Genomic DNA, 18545 nt, shown 5'->3' with positions numbered 1-18545 from the left:
ATTTTTTTCTAATAAAAATTGCATGTTTGACTTAAGTTTTAAGAACTATTATTATATGTTGAATTTATACTATTATTGTCAAAATATAATAATAAATTTTTTTTATGCAAGATAATGTCTCAATTAAGATGCAAAAGAGTGTCTCTTGGCGTCTCTAAGAGGTTTGCAACGAGAAAATAAGTTTAGGGAATGAATGACATCGCCTGCAAACCTTTTGATATATAAGTCAATCTTGTGTTCAAAGTGAAATTATAATTTCAGTAAGATTATGAGTATATCTTAGTTTAGTGGAAAGTTTCCATATTTATAGAAAGAAAGAGACTGAAATTTGAAAATTTGAGTCGATATTTTTTCATTTTGTGATTTCTAAAATTTGAAATAATACAAAATTTAACAATATTATGGTTTTTAAACTTTTATTTTTTTTTCAAATGTAGCGTTTGTTTACATTTTGTACATATTTAATAAATATGACTAATAGTTAATTATTATATAACATTTGTAATGTTTGTTTACTACTAATTGTACACATTCAAATCTAGTGTTTGTTTATATTTTGCAATTTAAGTATAAAATCATAAAGACGTGAATACCACACATATATAACATTTAAAATTATGTATGAGTAAGTTTATAAATAATTACCCACACATACGTAATATTTATTAATATGTGTGAGTAATTGTTTAAAGAATTAAATTAATTTTTTATAATAAAATAAAAAATAATGGAATAAATTAAAAAAATAAATTAAATTAAATTAAATGAATTAATTGATTAAAAAATAAAAATAAGAGTTAACATATTTTTTAATTTTTAATATAAATATTAGATTATTTTCTAAAATTTTATGGCGAATTTTATTTTCTAAATTTTACTACTATTTTTCCAAAATCATCACAAATTTTATTTTTAATTATTAAATTAATAAAATTTGCAGCTATTAATAACCGCCACAAATGTTTATTTAATTTTATTTTTTAATTACTGTCGACGTTCGGAGTTAGTCGATGGTCATTCGTTAGCCTGCACTGGTTTGGTAGATCCGAGAGGGAGATGATGAGGTATTTGGTCTGATTCACTGAACCGCCAGCCCGTCCCTACAGGTACTCCGAAGCTCAAGTCAGTGCGTAAGTAAGCAAGTATATCGGGTGTTCGTAAGTTTTTGTTTAGAAAAGAATACATACCTCTGCCCTCAAAAGGACTAGTCGATATATATATGAGAAAGAGCCCTCCTGCATGCGTTGTATGTATGCAGGTGATAGGATAGTATAGCCGGCAGAGACGTCCCTGCAGCAATAAGGTGCCGAACGAGACCTTCATTAATGTGGATGAGATCCGTTATTAATGAGGATGGGATCTGAGGTGAACGCCCGGAAACCCAGGCACGGCTGTAATGATGTTGTTGCGAAAGGTCCAGGATGGGACTAGTATGGGTTGGCCAAGTATGGTGAGAAAGTGGGCCTTAGCAGTCTAGCTGGGGTGGCCACTGGCCTACTGATATACCGTGGCTTATGCCCTTTATATTACGCGAGCTGATCGGCTGAGCCAACAATCTACAAGGATCACTGGGAGCTCGCTCGAAACGTAGCTGATAGCTCGCCCGAATACGTTGATAAGTTAGAGGCATTACTGGCAGCTTGCTTGGTCCTACTGTATGGACTTGGGCTCCAGCAATGCGTCAGCTCGCTTTGATGGGCTCAGCTTGATGTCTCTTAGATCTTAAGCGGTTGGACCAGCCCACCGAATTAAGTCTAACTCACATAGAGCAGAGTCGGAAATACCCGTAACAATTACTAAATTTTAAGGTGATTTTGTAAAAATTGTAGCAAAATTTAATTTTTATTAATTATTAAATTAATAAATTTTGCTATGATTATTAATCATTACAAATATTAATTTAATATTATTTTTTAATTATTAAATTATTTTCTATATTTTACGGTATTTTTTCAAAAATTGTCGCAAATTTTATTTTTTTTAATTATTAAATTTTGTGACATTTTTTTAAAATTACCGCAAAATACCATGTTTTGTAGCGATTTTAAAACTATCACAACAAAATCGCTGCAAAATACCCTCCTTTTTATAATGTGATATGTGTGCGCACTAACGTGGCAATTTTCTAAATTTTCCTCAGTTCATTCTCACTAAAACACGACGTTTTTTTAGCTTATTCTTTTTCTTTAGCGTCTCATGAACTCCATTTCTTTCTTCGACTGTGTCTCCTTTTCGTCTCTGGCTGTATCACTTCAAATCTGGCCGCATCTCTAGTTTTCTTCTCTCTATTTGGTTGTCTTCTTAGCTCCCCCCCGCTTTCTCTCTCTCTTTCTCTTACGTCTTCTCAATTCCCCTCTCTCTCTCTCTTTGATGTCTCCTCAACTCCTTCCCCCTCTCCGACTGTGTCATCTCAAATTCAGATAAAGAGGAGACACCTTCAGATAGAGAAAATGAGTTGAGGAAACACAAGAGAAAGATGAAACTTTGAAGAAAGATAGAGAGGGAGCCAAGGAGATACCAAAAAATTGCCATATTAGTACATGCATATCACTTACTGACTAAATGTTTAAATAAATGATTTTGCAGGTTCAGAGATACATTTAAAACCACACAAAATTTAAGGTTCCATAAGAAAAAACGTAAAAGTTTATGAGCAAAATTATACTTTTCTAATTTTCCAAATTTAGCTAGGGTTGACAAAATTGTCATAACCATCTCTCTCGTTCTTCCCATTTGCTAGAGTTTAGTTGACCTTGTTTGCCAAGCCTCTTAATTAAGTCTTTTAATGAAATGGAAGTGATGATTAGCTCATTTAACACCACCCAAGGGATCACTTTTTCTCCTTTGTCTCTTATCACAAAAAATACTTAAAGAAGGTTCAAAACTCTCCTTAATACGAGTAAAAGAAATAGATAAAAGCTTTTGCATTGCATACAATAATCCACAATACATTTGATCTCACCTTACTAGGTTAAAGCTTAATGGTGTTGTGGTCGTAAGTTTGTAAAAAACAAATGAAGGGAAACACAAGATGAAAAAGTGAATGCATCTTATTTGATATTTAAGTAAAGAAAACAAATAAAGGAATGTTGGTAGTTACAACTCTCATTTTTCTTTTGATGATTAGTTCTCTTTCTTCATTTTCAAATAGCATGGTAAGATATTGATGTGTGAATTTTATGCACTACTTTTAGGCAAATAGACTTAATTGAATATGCAATATAAGATGGGTAAGATATCGTTCTCTCGAGAACTATCCCACAATACCAAGATAAAATGAATCTAATTGAAGCTGAACTAATTAATTAATTAAGTGAAATAATAATTTAATAAAAATTATGAATAATTCTTAATAAAAGATAAATTATGAATATAATGACATTATGGTTTAGATTTCAATTAACCTAAGTTATGTAATTGACTATATAATTCAATCCAAGACCAATATGTAATATGTTGATTGTTATTGCGTGATGACAAATTTCTCTTAATCAATTAAATAACTTTCTTGAGCTTAGTTAATTATATCCTCTATTATTAAATTAATCATATCTATATACAATTTTAAACAAGGGAGTATTGAGTTTTGTAGAAAATCTCTAGTTTAATTAAGAAGGGGAACTATTATCTCTCTTCAATTCACCACATGTGATGCTAATTTCCTCTCAGTCTCTTAGTCTAACACATGGTTTACATTATTATAGAACTAACATATATAATTATTTCTCAAGCTCATGCATGTATCACAAGCTCATTCAAAAGGTGACCAAACTTTGGAAGAATTAAAAATTCAATAATATAAACTCATTATGCCAATAACAATAAAGTCGGGAATTGAATGAAAATAATCAATCACATAGTTCAACGATTAATTTACATATAACCCTAACTTAATAATTTAACTTATCATAATTAATTCAATACATCCATAAAGTTTAAAGAAGCTTCCAATCAAAAATACAGCAGGGAATGAACCGCGTGCACAGCCGACTCCTCCTCGATTTCTCTAGGGTTTCCTCTCCCATTCGAGCCGACTTCGTTCCCTTCCTCTTCGTCGCCATCCACCGCCGAAGTCGAGCCCCTACTTGGGCTTCGTCGCCATCTCCGACTTCCTGTGAGTCGCCATCCACCGCCGAAGAAGACCATCTCCGACTTCCTGTGACTCGCCATCCACCGCCATCCATCTTCGACTTGGGCTTCGTCGCCATCTCCACAAAAGACCAGCTCTGACTTCGTTTTCGTCGCCATCTCCGCAGAAGACCATCTTCGATTTCGAGTTTCACACCACCGGCGCATCTTCATCTTCTTCCACGGTAAGGTTTCCGTCCTCGTTCTGTTCTTATTTCTGTAGATCCGGCGAGTAATTTTTGTATTTGTCCACTGATCTTGGTTTTTCTCTCTGTTTCAGTGAACGATCTTGGTCTTCGACCATCGATCTGGAGTCTTCGTCCACCGGAAGAGATCTTGTTCTCTGTTTCAGCGAGTGATCTTGGCCTCTGTTTCAGCGAGCGATCTTCGTGTTCGCCATCTCCGCCGAAGTCGACCTTCGATTCCGACTTGCAGACCGCCGTTCATCCTGGTCGCCATCTTCGTCCACGGTAAGCTTTCGTCGCCATCTTCCCCATCTTGGGCAATTTTTGTTCTAAAAATTTATAATACAGAAAACTTCTCAACATTATAAATTTAATATTCTGATATATGTCCATATTTGTGTGGAATAAAGGAAAAAAGAAACCAAAGTAGCTTTGGTTTTTGTCACTTCTGCATATTGTGATATATACTTCTGCATATTTGGGTCCACTCGTGTAGAATCAAATAAAAATATTGTTAAATGAGGCATATGCCATTGTAGGTTGAGAAACTGTGTTTCAGATGCACGGAGTTTCTGAAAAAATGGACAAGTCACTGACTGCAGAAACGAATAGTGCAAGGTGCCCATTATTCATAGACACGCACTAGTGTTGTACACCAATATAATTTGGTATATTGATTTATTTGCTTGTGTTATGTGCGTCTCTCTTCTTAAAGTACAATTCTTTAATTACTTACTGTGTTAACTTCATATACTTAGCCACCAAACTGAGCTGTAATTTGTTCATTTATCTGTTATCCTGTGTCTGTCTATGCTCATTGAGATAGATAAAACATAACTTCTTATAGTACAATTCTTTGTTGACTGTAATTTCATTCTACATGGTCATCAAACTGAGCTGTAATTTGTTCGTTTTTATCTGTTATTCTGTGTAATGTGCACATTGGGACAGATAAAACTTAACTCTCCAACCCTATCCGGTTTTCGGTTTATCCTTCATCTAAATCTAATGGGAATTTTGCTTCAATATTTGGTTAGAACTTTGGCTGAAAATGTGGACTGTGAATGAATTCATGGAACCTGCAAATTTAGCCACTAGAACCCCTTTAATTTAGTTGATGTTTAAATTCCAAAGTTGCTAGAATGCCCTTACCTTTTTACCTTTTTTGCTTCAATATACAGTTCCTTTCTGAGTGATATTGTTAGAATAATGTTGTATGTTTGTATTGGTCATCTATAAAATTATTGAGTGTTGCACTGTCAGCTATTGTGATGATGGCCTTGCAAGAGAGTGGCAATTTTTGTACTAATAATTCAGTATATCATCATGGACTCCAAGAGGACGTCCTGCAGATAAGTATGTGGAAAGTGGATAATTAATTATTAGGGGTCTTACATGAACTGCCTATCACTGTTATTAACCATTTGTTATCTGGACATTATGTATTTTCACTCTGTTGATTTCCTAATGACTGGACTCTGTTGATTTCCACTCCCATGTCTATCTATCTATCTAATCTATCTATATATGTATTTTCAAACATAATTAAAATAAATGCACCCCCATGATAATAATTCTGAGTTCAAAAGTAAAAATAAAAATAAAATAGAGGGCGATCGAGGAGTGTGGAAAGCTGCTGCCTGCATTGGAAGGAATTTTTTGACTGCATGCTTCAAAACTTTTATCTCTTTCTAGCAACATCATCAATCAGTCTTTTTTAGTAACATTTCTCACTCTTGATATCTTTCTGAATTTTACAAACTATTGTAGTTTAATTTGTCTTCTTTTTTTATATGTTGATTTTATTGAATTTTTATTTTATACGTGGTAGTGAGTAACATGCCTTCAACAAGGAATCAACGTCGACGGCAACAACAACGTTTAGGTTTATTTTGGATGATGGTCATGCAAGTGATTGTGATATATAATGATATCAGGCGTCGCAACCGACATCTCCCAAGGGCTCCTCATATAAATTGGGATTTTGAAAGACAAATGACCCTTACACGAATGTTTGGAATGAGTGATAGAATTTGTCATAACCTACTTAGGATGAAAATAGAGTCGTTTCATAGATTTTGTACTCGGTTACGAACATATGGATTGGTTGATAGTAGATCTGTCCTTGTTGAGGAACAAGTGGCTATTTTCCTAAACACGATCGGGCATGACGAACGTAATCGAGCTGGAAGTTTTACTTTCTTTAGATCTGGACAAATAGTGAGTCATTACTTCTATAGGGTCTTACACGCTTGTCTCAGACTATATAGAGATGTTGTAAGTAATGCCACTGTTCACAACTCACCATACAAGAAAGATAGTGTCAAGCCTTGGTTCACATATTTTTAGGTTAGGAGTCGAAGTTTTTTTTTTGTTAAAGTAATTTTCTGGCACTTTGGATTAACATTTAGTATAGAAACTACCTTGAATTCAAACTGGCTACTTATTTTATAAAGTTGCAAAGGTTACTGATTCCTAGTGTTGCAATCGAGCTGAGCTCAGGCTCCACTTAGAAAAAAAAAAAAAACTGGAGCTCAAGATTGAGCTCAAAATTTTGTTCGAGCTCGGGGTTGATTGAGCTAAGTCAAGCTCAAGCTTAGCTCACAAGTAGCTTGTTTACATGCAACACACCACCATATGAACAACATCCAGACAACAATACTTGGAGAGAAGGCAGGCAGGTTGAGGGAATTGAGTGAGCAAGTCCGGAAGGTACTCCCAAGTATTGTTGTCCGGATATTGTCCATATGATGGTGTGTTGCATGTAAACAAGCTACTTGTGAGCTAAGCTTGAGCTTGACTTAGCTCAATCAACCCCGAGCTTGAACAAAATTTTGAGCTCAATCTTGAGCTCCAGTTTTTTTTTTTTTTTTCTAAGTGGAGCCTGAGCTCAGCTCGATTGCAACACAAGGAATTAGTAACCTTTGCAACTTTATAAAATAAGTAGCTAGTTTGAATTCAAGGTAGTTTCTATACTAAATGTTAATCCGAAGTGCCAGAAATCACAAGGAACTAGAATAAACAATTGACTAGGTAATTAACTCTAGCATAGACATTATCTCACGTAATAGTTTCTTTTGCATCAATTCAATTGTGAAATTTCAAATAAGTCATATTTTGCCAGACCAATAAATGGAGATTAGTTTATATTTAAACCAGTTAGTTAGAAAACGGAAATACCTAGTTATAACTAGGCATGAAAAAGCTAATGTACCAAATTCTTTCTATTCATATGCTTAAAAAGAGCTAACCTAGTTAGTTTTCAGTTTTGCAAGCTTTGAGGAAACTTGTACAATCATAATAATTTAGGTTTGCAGTTAGTTAAAGCCCTATGAAAACTCTAATCAATCTGCCATAGATAGGTATGTGCATACAAATATAAAATTCAAAGATAAGGTTAGGCTCAGTAGTCTTTGCAATTACTTGAAAAGAGTATTACTATACATAACATAAGACAACATATCAAGGCTTAATTCCACTATGTGGAGTTGTCTACATGATTGAAGGACATTATATATAGTGAGTGGGAAAATATTTTTTTTTTTGGGAGGGGGGGGGGGGGCAGTTAAATTTTTGTAATATTGTTTTCCTGCTAAATTTATCTATGCAATGGATTTGGGCTATGAAATAGATTCTATTTATCATTTCAGCTTATTGAAAATCAATGAAACGTTAAATTAGTTTTTCACTCACATGAAATTCCATAATTACATGCTTTGTAATAATGGAATTGTTGTTGCCAAAAATACAACAATTAAAATTTATGATGTGGTTTCCGCTGGAGCTCGGTGTTGGGTGAAGTGAGGTTGTCGTGAGAGAAGTTGCCTCCGCCACAAGGATTAACCTTCGCCACAAGGTCTCGCTGCAAGGATTTTGCCCTGTTGATACTCAGAAATGGATTAGAAGGCTCGCGGGAATTCTTGCTCGTGACGACCCTTCGATGCCTAATTCAGTACCGAAAGCAGATAACTATTCTTGAAAACAGTGAAAATGCAATCAATGTGTTGAAATTTTATTGAAATCGAAAGTCCTTTTCAATGTCCTATAGCTGGGTATTTATAGGGCACAATTCTCAAGGATGCTTGGTACTGACATGTGTCGGTTGTTGAATGAACAATGTTCGAGATGTGTGGCTGCAATCAAGTCTTTGCCGCAAGGCCTTGCCACAAGGCTTGCCGCAATGCCTTGCCACAAGGCTTGCCGCAATGCCTTGCCACAAGGCTTGCCGCAATGCCGTAACCCTTGTGGCACACTGCCGCAAGGTCTTGCCCCAAGGCTTGCTGCAAGGCCTTGCCATAAGGCTTGCTGCAAGACCGCTTTCGCAAAGGGGGCTTGCGGCACACTGCCGCAAAGCCTTGCCACAAGGCTGCTCCCGCAAAGGGGGCTCATGTGGCACACTGCCACAAGGCCGTTGTGGCAAGCCCTTTGTCGCAAGTGGGCTTGTGGTACACTGCCGCGAGCCTTTTTATTTTTATTTTTTTAAATTCTCATTTTTTCTCAACCTATTTTTCATGGCACAATAGGAATGAACCATTGTATTTATAAGTGCCAATTGCCATCTCTCTTTTATTGTATATACTTTTACTGATTCTCTGCTATAATCTGGTGTGCATTCTCACATTTTTGCTTCCTTGTTTTGATGTGCCAACCAAATGTTGTCGCAATTTGAATTTGTTTGCTTGTTAAAGTTAATAAAATTGAAGGCCCAATGGAAAAGAATTGCCCAATTGATCTAAGCCATCAACTACAAAGTAAAATTCTTTATCTAATAGATAAAATGATCATTAACAAGGTCACTAGAGAAGCACATATGTCATCAATCAAATTGTCACAAGGGCAAACCCTTCCTTAATCATCACTTAGGAAAACTAAAATCAAATTGTGTCCCTATACTAAAATCAAAGATGACTTCAGATAAGGAAATACCTTCACAAGGGCAAACCCTTCGTTAATCACCACTTAGGAAAACTAAAAATTCAATATTTTGAAAAATAAAAATATTAACAAAACTTTATGAAATGGTAACTCTAAATCTTACATTTGTCTTTTATATTAGAATAGACAGATAATAAAAATGCAAAAAAAGGCTATTATTTTTCTTTATATAAAATTCTTGTATGTTGAGTATTTATGGTACATTTGAACTCATAATGAACAAGAATTTGTCTAAATTTTTCATTAAAAGCATCGTATTAAAAACATTTATCATAGTTTTAGTATTTTGAATTCATAAATCAAATGATAATGGATATTTATGATCTCTCTCAATAAAAATAAGAAATGATTATATTTTCCTAACTAACACTTAAAACAATTATATTTGACCTAACAAAAATTAATCTATTCTAAATCCTCAGCTTTTTGTAGAAAAAAATTCATGAAAATGGTCAAAACATTTTTCATTGAAGAATGTTGGCAAAATCACAATTCTAAAATTTCAAATACAAAAAAAATCATCTAAGAACTCTTAATTCTCAGTTTCATAGCCAAAAATCTCATAGAATTCCGGTTCTCAATCCTACAGAGATTGATAGAGAAAGCAAGTGGTGATGAATCAGGCAGCGGTAAAGGGGTTGCTGGTGCTGATGGCACTGTGCTTGGTTGGCTACATCCTTGGGCCACCACTCTACTGGCACTTCATGGAAGGGTTGGCTGCCGTCAGTCACTCCTGCCCCTCCTGTCAATGCGATTGTTCTTCTCAGCCCCTCCTCACCATTCCCCAAGGTATCCGTTTATACTTGCCTTGGATCAGATCTTTTCATTTTTATTTTTTCCATTTCAGTTGTTACGTTGATCCTAGATCTGTTGGATCGCTTCATTCCTTTTAGTTTTAATTGAGTTTTTGTATGATTATGTTCTGAAATTCCATTGATTTCTTGAATTTAGATGTATGTTGGATCAATCTACTTGAATGAGAACCGCAGCTTGTCCGTATTTGTCTAATTATGTGGAAGAGTTAGAAGTGTTTGATTTCTGAACTCCAAATCAATAAGCTTTGCAACTTTATAAAATAAGTAGCCGGTTTGAATTCAGGGTAGTATCTATACTAAATGTTAATCTGAAGTGCCAGAAATTGCAAGGAACTAGAATTAACAATTGACTAGGTAATTAACTCTAGCATAGACCTTATATCACATAACAGTTTCTCTTGCATCAATTCAATTGTGAAATTTCAAATAAGTCATATTTTGCCAGACCAATAAATGGAGATTAGATTGTATTTAAACCAGTTAGTTAGAAAACGGAAATACCTAGTTATAACTAGGCATGAAAAAGCTAATGTAACAAATTCTTTCTGTTCATATGCTTAAAAAGCTCTAACCTATCTAGTTTCCAGTTTTGCAAGATTGGAGGAAACTTGTACAATCATAATAATTTAGGTTTATGGATAGCTAAAGCCACATGAAAACTCCAATCAATCTGCCATATAGATAGGTATGTGTATACAAATACTATTCAAGGATGAGGTTGGTCTCAGTAGAGTCATTGCAATTACTTGAAAAGAGTATACATAACATAAGACAACATATCAAGGCTTAATCCCACTGTGGAGTTGGCTACATGATCCAAGGACATTATATATAGCGGCTGGGAAAATAGTTGCAGGGGGAGGGGGAAGGAAACTATCTATTAGATTTTTGTAATATTGTTTCTAGATCTTGCTAAATTTATCAATACAATGCATTTGGGCTATGAAATAGATTATGTTTATCATTTCTGCTTATTCAATACGAGTGAAATGTTAAATTAGTTTTTCACTCACATGAAAGTCCATAATTACATGCTCCGTGATAAGGAACCGAACCATTGTGTTTACAAGTGCCAAATGCCATCTCTTTTTATTGTATATACTTTTACTGATTCTCCGCCAGTCTGATGCGCATTCTCACATTTCTTGTTTTGATTTGCCAACCAAATGTTGTTGCAATGTACATTGCAACTTACATTTGTTTGCATATTGAAGTTAATAAAATTGAATGTTGCCATGCATGTATTGACATTGTGTTAATTTTCTGAAACATGAGCTTATTTTGATCCTTTGAATATCTTTTTTTGCAGGACTGACCAATGCTTCATTTGGTGGTGAGTCTTCCATCATCGTATCTTTGTTTGATTTTCAGACTGATAGTGATTCATTTATTCTGAACCTCAACTGAGTTAAATTACTTGAATAGATTCTATAATTTCCCTAGGATACTATGTTTGCCAAAAATTCGTGTTTTCAAAAGACTTAGAATGCTTGTTTAGCGCCAGCAGCTTTTTACTTGCCCAAGAAAAAAAATGAGTCCTGCAGCCTGCAGTTTGACCCATGTAGGTAGCCTGAGAATTTTGCAGAGAAAAGTAATCAGAAAAGGAAATTCTCTTGTAGCAAAAATCACATGACAAAATAGATGGTCAACTATTCTTTTTTGCTGAGTTTTGGGGTTACTTTTTTACTTACAAGAGATTTAACTTAGTGCCAGGAGGTAATAGTTATCTTCATCAAAGTGTTTAATTGGTAACTGATATTCAAAAAGCTAGGGATACATTGAGGATGAAGCTAGGTTCATGCTTTTTCCTATTTATGGGTTGTTGCTTGTCATTAGCTGTTACGGATAAAGAAGCGTATCATCTAGAAGATAAGGAGTGGCGGTTAATGATAAGAAGATAAGGAAGCATGAAGCCTAAGAAGATAAATCAAGTTTAAATTTTCATATTTTGTATAAATCTGTAAATTATAGAAGATTATTGTTCCTACTTATTAGGCTGTTATCCATTCCTAGTTTTTAGGAGATTTATTAGCATACTTCTTGTATATATAGGGTTTCATACTCATGGAATAAATATGAGAGAATTTCTATTCTACCTAAACTCTCTCAACTTGGTATCAAAGCCTGGTTTCTAGGGAATTTTGTTTAGGCCTTCATTGTCGTTTTTTTCCCTGCATAGTACCATTTCGGCTTGTTTTTTCTTGTTCTGTTTCTTGAAGTGATCAAAGTCAGCTGTGACTTTCTTCTTCACTAGATATTCTCTCATCGATTTTTTCCCTTCATCTGATTGGTTCATCACCAGATAAGTAAGTCCAAGTTTTTCCTAAGATGTCTACCGTCTCCAACACCAATCCTACATCAGAGGTGGTTGAAACAAGCAGTCCGTCAGAAGCTCCATTCACTGGATCTAGCAACTCAAGTAATGGAAGAGAAATATAAAATCTCCAGGCGGCCTACCAGCTGAATGGGAGAAACTACCTAAAGTGTGGTCCCAGCTTATTTGACCTTTCTCAAAGGTAAAGGTAAGATAAGTCATCTCTTAGGGACCGGCCCTAAAGAAGGAGATCCCATGTTTGCTGCATGGGATGAGGAGGACTCTCTAGTTATGTCTTGGCTTTGGAATTCAATGATGCCCGAGATAAGTGATATGATAATGTTTTTAACAACCGCTAAGGATATTTGGGAGGCTGTTAACCTCACCTATTCTAAAGTGAAGGATGCAGCACAGATATATGAAGTTTGAACTAAGATTGTAGCAACCAAACAAGGGGTAAGATTTGTTACTGAGTACTCTAATGTGCTGCAAACTTTATGGCAAGAATTAGATCATTATCAATGTCTAAAGATGAAATGTAGTGAAGATGCAGCCTTACATAAAAGATTTGTGGAAAAAGAGAGAACCTATGACTCCTTGGCAGGTCTAAATATGGAGTTTGATGCAGTCAGGGTTCAAATACTTGGCAAAGAGGATATACCTTCCCTAAATGAGGTAATCTCTCTAATCCAGGCTGAAGAAGGGAGAAGAGGAGTAATGCTAGACACTGCTCCTATAGAAAAGTCAGCATTAATAGCATTGAGAGGTCCTAACCAGGGTCCTAAGGAGGAAAGGAAGGTTGCTGGAGATAAAACTTCTAGCGATAGAGATTCTCGAGACTCTGTATAGTGTACCTTTTGCAAGAAACCAAGGCATACCATAGAGAGATGCTGGAAGTTGCATGGAAAACCATCTAAAGGAGGACAACTTGGGGTCCAAAATCAAGCCTATATGGCCAACAATCAACAGCAGGCAGAGCACAAGCAAGGGGAACAAAAGGAGCAGGCAGATGGCTTGGATTTCAACCGGGCAGAAATTGAAAAGCTAAGAAACTTTCTAGACTCTCTTGGAAAGAAAGAAAAAGGTACCTGTTCTCTTGCACTTACAGGTATGTCCTCTCATTCTCTTATCCCACATGCTTCGGAAATAACCCAATCTAATTCTTGGATTCTTGATTCCGGGGTAACAGATCACATGACCCCTTTATCCCATTGTTACCTATAGTCCTTGTTCAAGCTCTAAAAAGATAACCCTGGCAGATGGCTCCTTGACCATTGTTGCTGGCCAAGGAAATATTATCCTTAATAACCATCTAACTCTCAAAGATGTTCTCCATGTCCCTAAACTCTTAACCAACCTCATCTCCATTCAAAAGCTTACCCTAGACAACAATTGTAGTGTTAATTTTTCTTCTACTTGCTATGAAATTCAGGGACATGGGTTGAATAAGAGGATTGGGCTTGCTAAAGCTAGGGCTGGCCTATACTACTTTGATGGATCAAATGGGGAAGAAAACAAGGACAAAGTGAATCTTGTGTCTTATTTGGTGCAATCTAATAAGGACCAGATTTGGTTACATCACCATCATCTTGGTCATCCTTCGTTTTTTACTCTTAGAGTTATGTTTCTAGCCTTGTTTAGGAGTTGTGATATTCAAGACTTTCATTGCCCTATTTGTGAATTTGCTAAACATAAAAGGGTGTCTTACCCTTCATCCAATAAAAGAACCTCTAGTCCATTCTCTCTTCTCCATAGTGATGTTTGGGGCCTTGCAACTGTTCCCAATCTTTCTGGAGCATGGTGGTTCATAATATTTATGGATGATTGCACTAGGGTAATGTAGTTGTTTCTTATGAAAAACAAATCTGAAGTAAGCACTATTTTTCCTAACATCTATAACATGATTAGTACTCAATTTAGAGTGCCAATCAAGAGGCTAAGGATTGATAATGCCAAAGATTTTTTCAATCAATCCCTCGCACAGTTTTTCCAACAAAAGGAATTATTCATGAATCACCCTGTTCGTATACACCCCAACAAAATGGGGTGGCTGAGAGGAAAAATGTGCACCTATTGGTTGTGGGCACTACTCTTCCACGATAATGTTCCAAAAAATTATTGGGGAGAGGTTGTCCTAATAGCCACTACCCTTATTAATAGACTGTCATCTCAAACTCTTGAATCCTATAGCCCTCTTCAACTCTTAAGCAATCATTTTCCTGATTTACATATGTCTAGTTGCTGGAAACCAAAAATATTTGGGTGTATCTTTTGTGCATGTTCACAACCCTAATAGAGGCAAATTAGATCCCCGCGCTCTGAAATGCATTTTTATTGGATATTCCTCCAGCCAAAAGAGAAGTGTGTTACCACCCTCCTTCCAAAAGATTCTTTGTCTCAGCTGATGTTACTTTTGTGGAAAATTCTCCCTATTTTGATCACTCTCATGACAGTAAAAAAGCCGTCGAGGGAAATCTAGTCATATCTCTACCTGATCTAGATCCTTCACCTCAAACTACCTCCTCACCAAATCCGGTTACTACAAAGTATATACCAGACAAGGCTCTAGAGGAAACCTCACCAAGTACTCCTCTCCCTACAGGTCTACTCAAGGCGACAGAAGCTGGCTACTTGCCCAGTGCAGATCCAAGAATCTACTTCTTCCCCTGCACCTGTTACCAGCAGCTCTCTTGTGACACTAGCAGGCAGTAATTCTATCACTTCTATTGACTCCACTGCGTCTATAACTGAACATCATACACCTCAAAGTGCTCCTACCTTTTCCCCCAGTGATCTGGAATGGCCTATAGCCCTTAGAAAAAGGCACCAGGACCTACACTCAGCATCCTTTACACTTGGTCCTATCCTACTCCAAACTGTCTACCCAACACAAAACCTTCATACAATTCCAATTCCTCACCATTTTTTCGAAGCAATAAGGGATGAGAATTGGAGGACTGCCATGGAAGTCGAGATGGTAGCCCTTGAAAAAAACAACACTTGGGAGCTAGTTCAATTACCCAAAAGAAAACAACCGGTAGGATGCAAGTTGGTGTATACAATCAAATATAAATCCGATGGGAACCTAGACTGATATAAGGCAAGGCTAGTAGCAAAGGGATACACCCAAGTATATGGCATTGACTATCTAGACACCTTTGCCCCAGTTGCAAAGCTAAATACAGTAAGAGTTCTCCTATCTCTAGCTGCTAATCTAGGTTGGCCATTAATGCAATATGATGTAAAAAATGCATTCTTGCATGGAGACTTAGAGGAGGAAGTTTACATGGACTTACCACCGGGCTATAATACAGATACTCGCGGACAGGTAGTGTGCAAACTGAAAAAAGCATTACATGGCCTTAAATAGTGTCCTAGGGCCTGGTTTGGCCGGTTTACCCATGTGATGCTTACCTTAGGGTATAAATAAAGTCAAGGAGACCATACCCTCTTCGTCCATCAGTCGGCCACAGGGGGAGTAACAGTCCTATTGGTATATGTGGATGATATTGTTGTGACCGGAAATGATGAAGAAGGTATGACTAGGTTAAAGGAATGCCTAATTAAAGAGTTTGAAATTAAAGACTTGGGGAGGTTGAAATACTTCTTGGGCATAGAAGTTGCACACTCAAAAGAGGGTATCTTTATTTCTCAACAAAAGTATGTTGTGGACTTGCTAACAGAAACCGGGCTGTTAGGTTGCAAGGCTGCTACTACTCCAATTGAATTCAACCACAAATTGGGGGAGGTTCCAGAAGATAAAGAGGTGAATAAAGAATCCTACCAAAGGCTAGTAGGGAAACTAATTTATCTAGCTCACACCCGGCCAGATATTGCATTCGTAGTGGGGGTGGTCAGTCAATTCATGCATAGTCTGAAAGAAACTCACCTTAGAGCAGTTTTTAGAATACTCCATTACTTGAAAGGGACACCAGGGAAAGACATTATGTTCAAAAGAGGACATAGTATGATACTTGAAGTCTATACTGATGCAGATTATGTAGGGTCAGTGGTGGATAGGAGATCTACATTCGGCTATTGTACCTTTCTAGGGAGTAATCTTGTAACTTGGAGAAGCAAAAAAAACAAAGTGTGGTGGCCCGGGCAAGTGCAGAGGTAGAGTTCAAATCCATGGCGCTAGGGGTATGTGAGTTACTTTGGTTGAAAATCTTGTTAGATGATTTGAAGATCACTTTGGTGGAACCTATGAGATTATATTGTGACAACAAATCAACAATCAATAATGTTCACAATCCGGTACAACATGATAGCACTAAGCATGTTGAGGTGAACCGACACTTCATTAAGGAAAAATTGGATAGTGGTCTAATATGTGCTCTGTATATATCATCTTGTGAACAACTTGTAGATATTCTCACTAAAGGGTTGCCTACAGATGCGCATCAAAAGTTGACTAGCAAGCTTGGAATGGATGATATCCATTCTCAATCTTGAGGGGGAGTATTACGGATAAAGAAGTTTATCATCTAGAAGATAAAGAGTGGCGGTTAATGATAAGAAAATAAGGAAGCATGAAGCCTAAGAAGATAAATCAAGTTTAAGTTTTCATATTTTGTATAAATTTGTAAATTATAGAAGATTATTGTTCCTACTTATTAGGCTGTTATCTATTCCTAGTTTTTAGGAGATTTATTAGCATACTTTGGGATCAAAAGATGAAATCCCTCACCTTAAGGGCCCCCCGTAGCTCAGTCCCAAGATTTTTGCAGGAGAGGTAAATTACGGAATCCAACAGTGAGATTCGAACAGATTCGAACACGAGACCTGATTTATTAGCATACTTCTTGTATATATAGGGTTTCATACTCATGGAATAAATATGAGAGAATTTCTATTCTACCTAAACTCTCTCAACATTAGCGCCTCTCTATGTTTTATTCTTTTTGTCTTTGGACCAGATCAATGAGGTACAATTTTATGCGACGTATATAATGTTATATCAGTTCTGCCATGATACATATGATGTTACAACTTTATCATGTGCTGCTGGGAGTGACCTTAGATTGAGATATGAAAAATTCTTGAGTTAATGTCTGCCTGAAATACGCTAAGCCTGCCTAAAATACAAAGTACATCTGCATGTTTGAATTTTAAGTCTGCCTTTCTTCTGTTATGTTGGCATATCCACGTGCAGATTGTGCAAAGCATGATCCTGAAGTGAGCGAAGACACAGAGAAGAGTTTTGCTGAGCTTTTATCAGAGGAACTGAAGCTGCGGGAAGCTGAAGCTTTGGAAAGTCAGCAGCGTGCTGACATGGCACTGCTTGAGGCCAAGAAGATAACATCCCAATATCAGAAAGAGGCAGACAAATGCAATTCCGGGATGGAAACTTGTGAAGAAGCAAGGGAAAAAGCTGAAGCAGCTCTATCAGCACAAAAGAAACTAACTGCAATTTGGGAGATAAGGGCCCGGCAGAGAGGATGGAAAGGAGTTGCCAAATCTCGCACTCAATCCCAGGGACATGTTCAAGATGTGTGAAGAGCTGATGATGCCTAAAGTATGCTGTCTTGCGAACGGGTATGCGACATATTTCTCTAATTTCCATGTCTGACCGCAAAGCGGGATGAAGTTTTTATGAATTTGATCAACAAGGTTGAATTGTCTCATCCATTCTGATTACTTTTTAAGCGTTTGTAAGTGAAGTATCAATTTGTTTCTTGGCCTTCAACATGGCCATTTATCAGCAAACCATTGCCCCATCCCTAACCCTTAATTAAGGGAGTCCCACTTGTAAGAGTTTGAGTAGTTGTCATATGTCTGTTATTATCTTAAGATGCCAAACCAATACTGGATTGTATTTGAAAGTTTGGGAATATTGTGCTTATTGATGTAGCCCCCTATTTTTTGGAAAAAAATATAATTGGATAGAGTACGAATATATAAGGGCATGCCTGGACTTGATCTGATCCTAATTTCTGGAATTGATTCCTCTTTGCTGCCATATTCATGGTCAAAAACATATTTATGCTCTCTAAACTTTTGCATTTTTTTTTTTAATGGAACTTTAAACTTTTCGTGGTTCCAAATGTGTGCTTAAACTTAGATTAAAAACATATTTATGTTTCTGAGCTTTTCGTTTTTTTTCTTGTAGAACTCTAAACATTACGTAGTTCTAAATGTGTCTATAAATTGTACAAAATTACTTAT

At 36.3% G+C, this 18545-nt stretch overlaps 1 protein-coding gene across 2 annotated transcripts; it reads left to right on the top strand.

The window, feature by feature from the left end:
• The first annotated feature begins 3952 nt into the window (after window positions 1-3952).
• On the top strand, window positions 3953-18265 carry LOC127803771 (uncharacterized). Of its 2 annotated transcripts, XM_052340248.1 has the most exons (6): window positions 3953-4313; window positions 4409-4598; window positions 4853-4931; window positions 9838-10037; window positions 11373-11396; window positions 17533-18265. In XM_052340248.1, exons 4-6 carry the CDS (start codon window positions 9863-9865, stop codon window positions 17874-17876), a joined length of 543 nt encoding a protein of 180 aa, XP_052196208.1. In that variant the 5' UTR covers window positions 3953-4313; window positions 4409-4598; window positions 4853-4931; window positions 9838-9862; the 3' UTR covers window positions 17877-18265. The 2 variants fall into 2 exon arrangements, with proteins under 2 accessions (XP_052196208.1, XP_052196207.1); XM_052340247.1 differs by lacking the exon at window positions 4853-4931 and having other exon boundaries at window positions 3954-4313.
• The last annotated feature ends 280 nt before the right edge of the window (window positions 18266-18545 follow it).

The sequence above is a fragment of the Diospyros lotus genome, chromosome 6 (assembly GCF_014633365.1).
Source record: "Diospyros lotus cultivar Yz01 chromosome 6, ASM1463336v1, whole genome shotgun sequence".
NCBI lineage: Eukaryota > Viridiplantae > Streptophyta > Magnoliopsida > Ericales > Ebenaceae > Diospyros > Diospyros lotus.
Note: the sequence above shows the minus strand (reverse complement) of the source record. Positions and strands in the feature narration are given on the sequence as shown.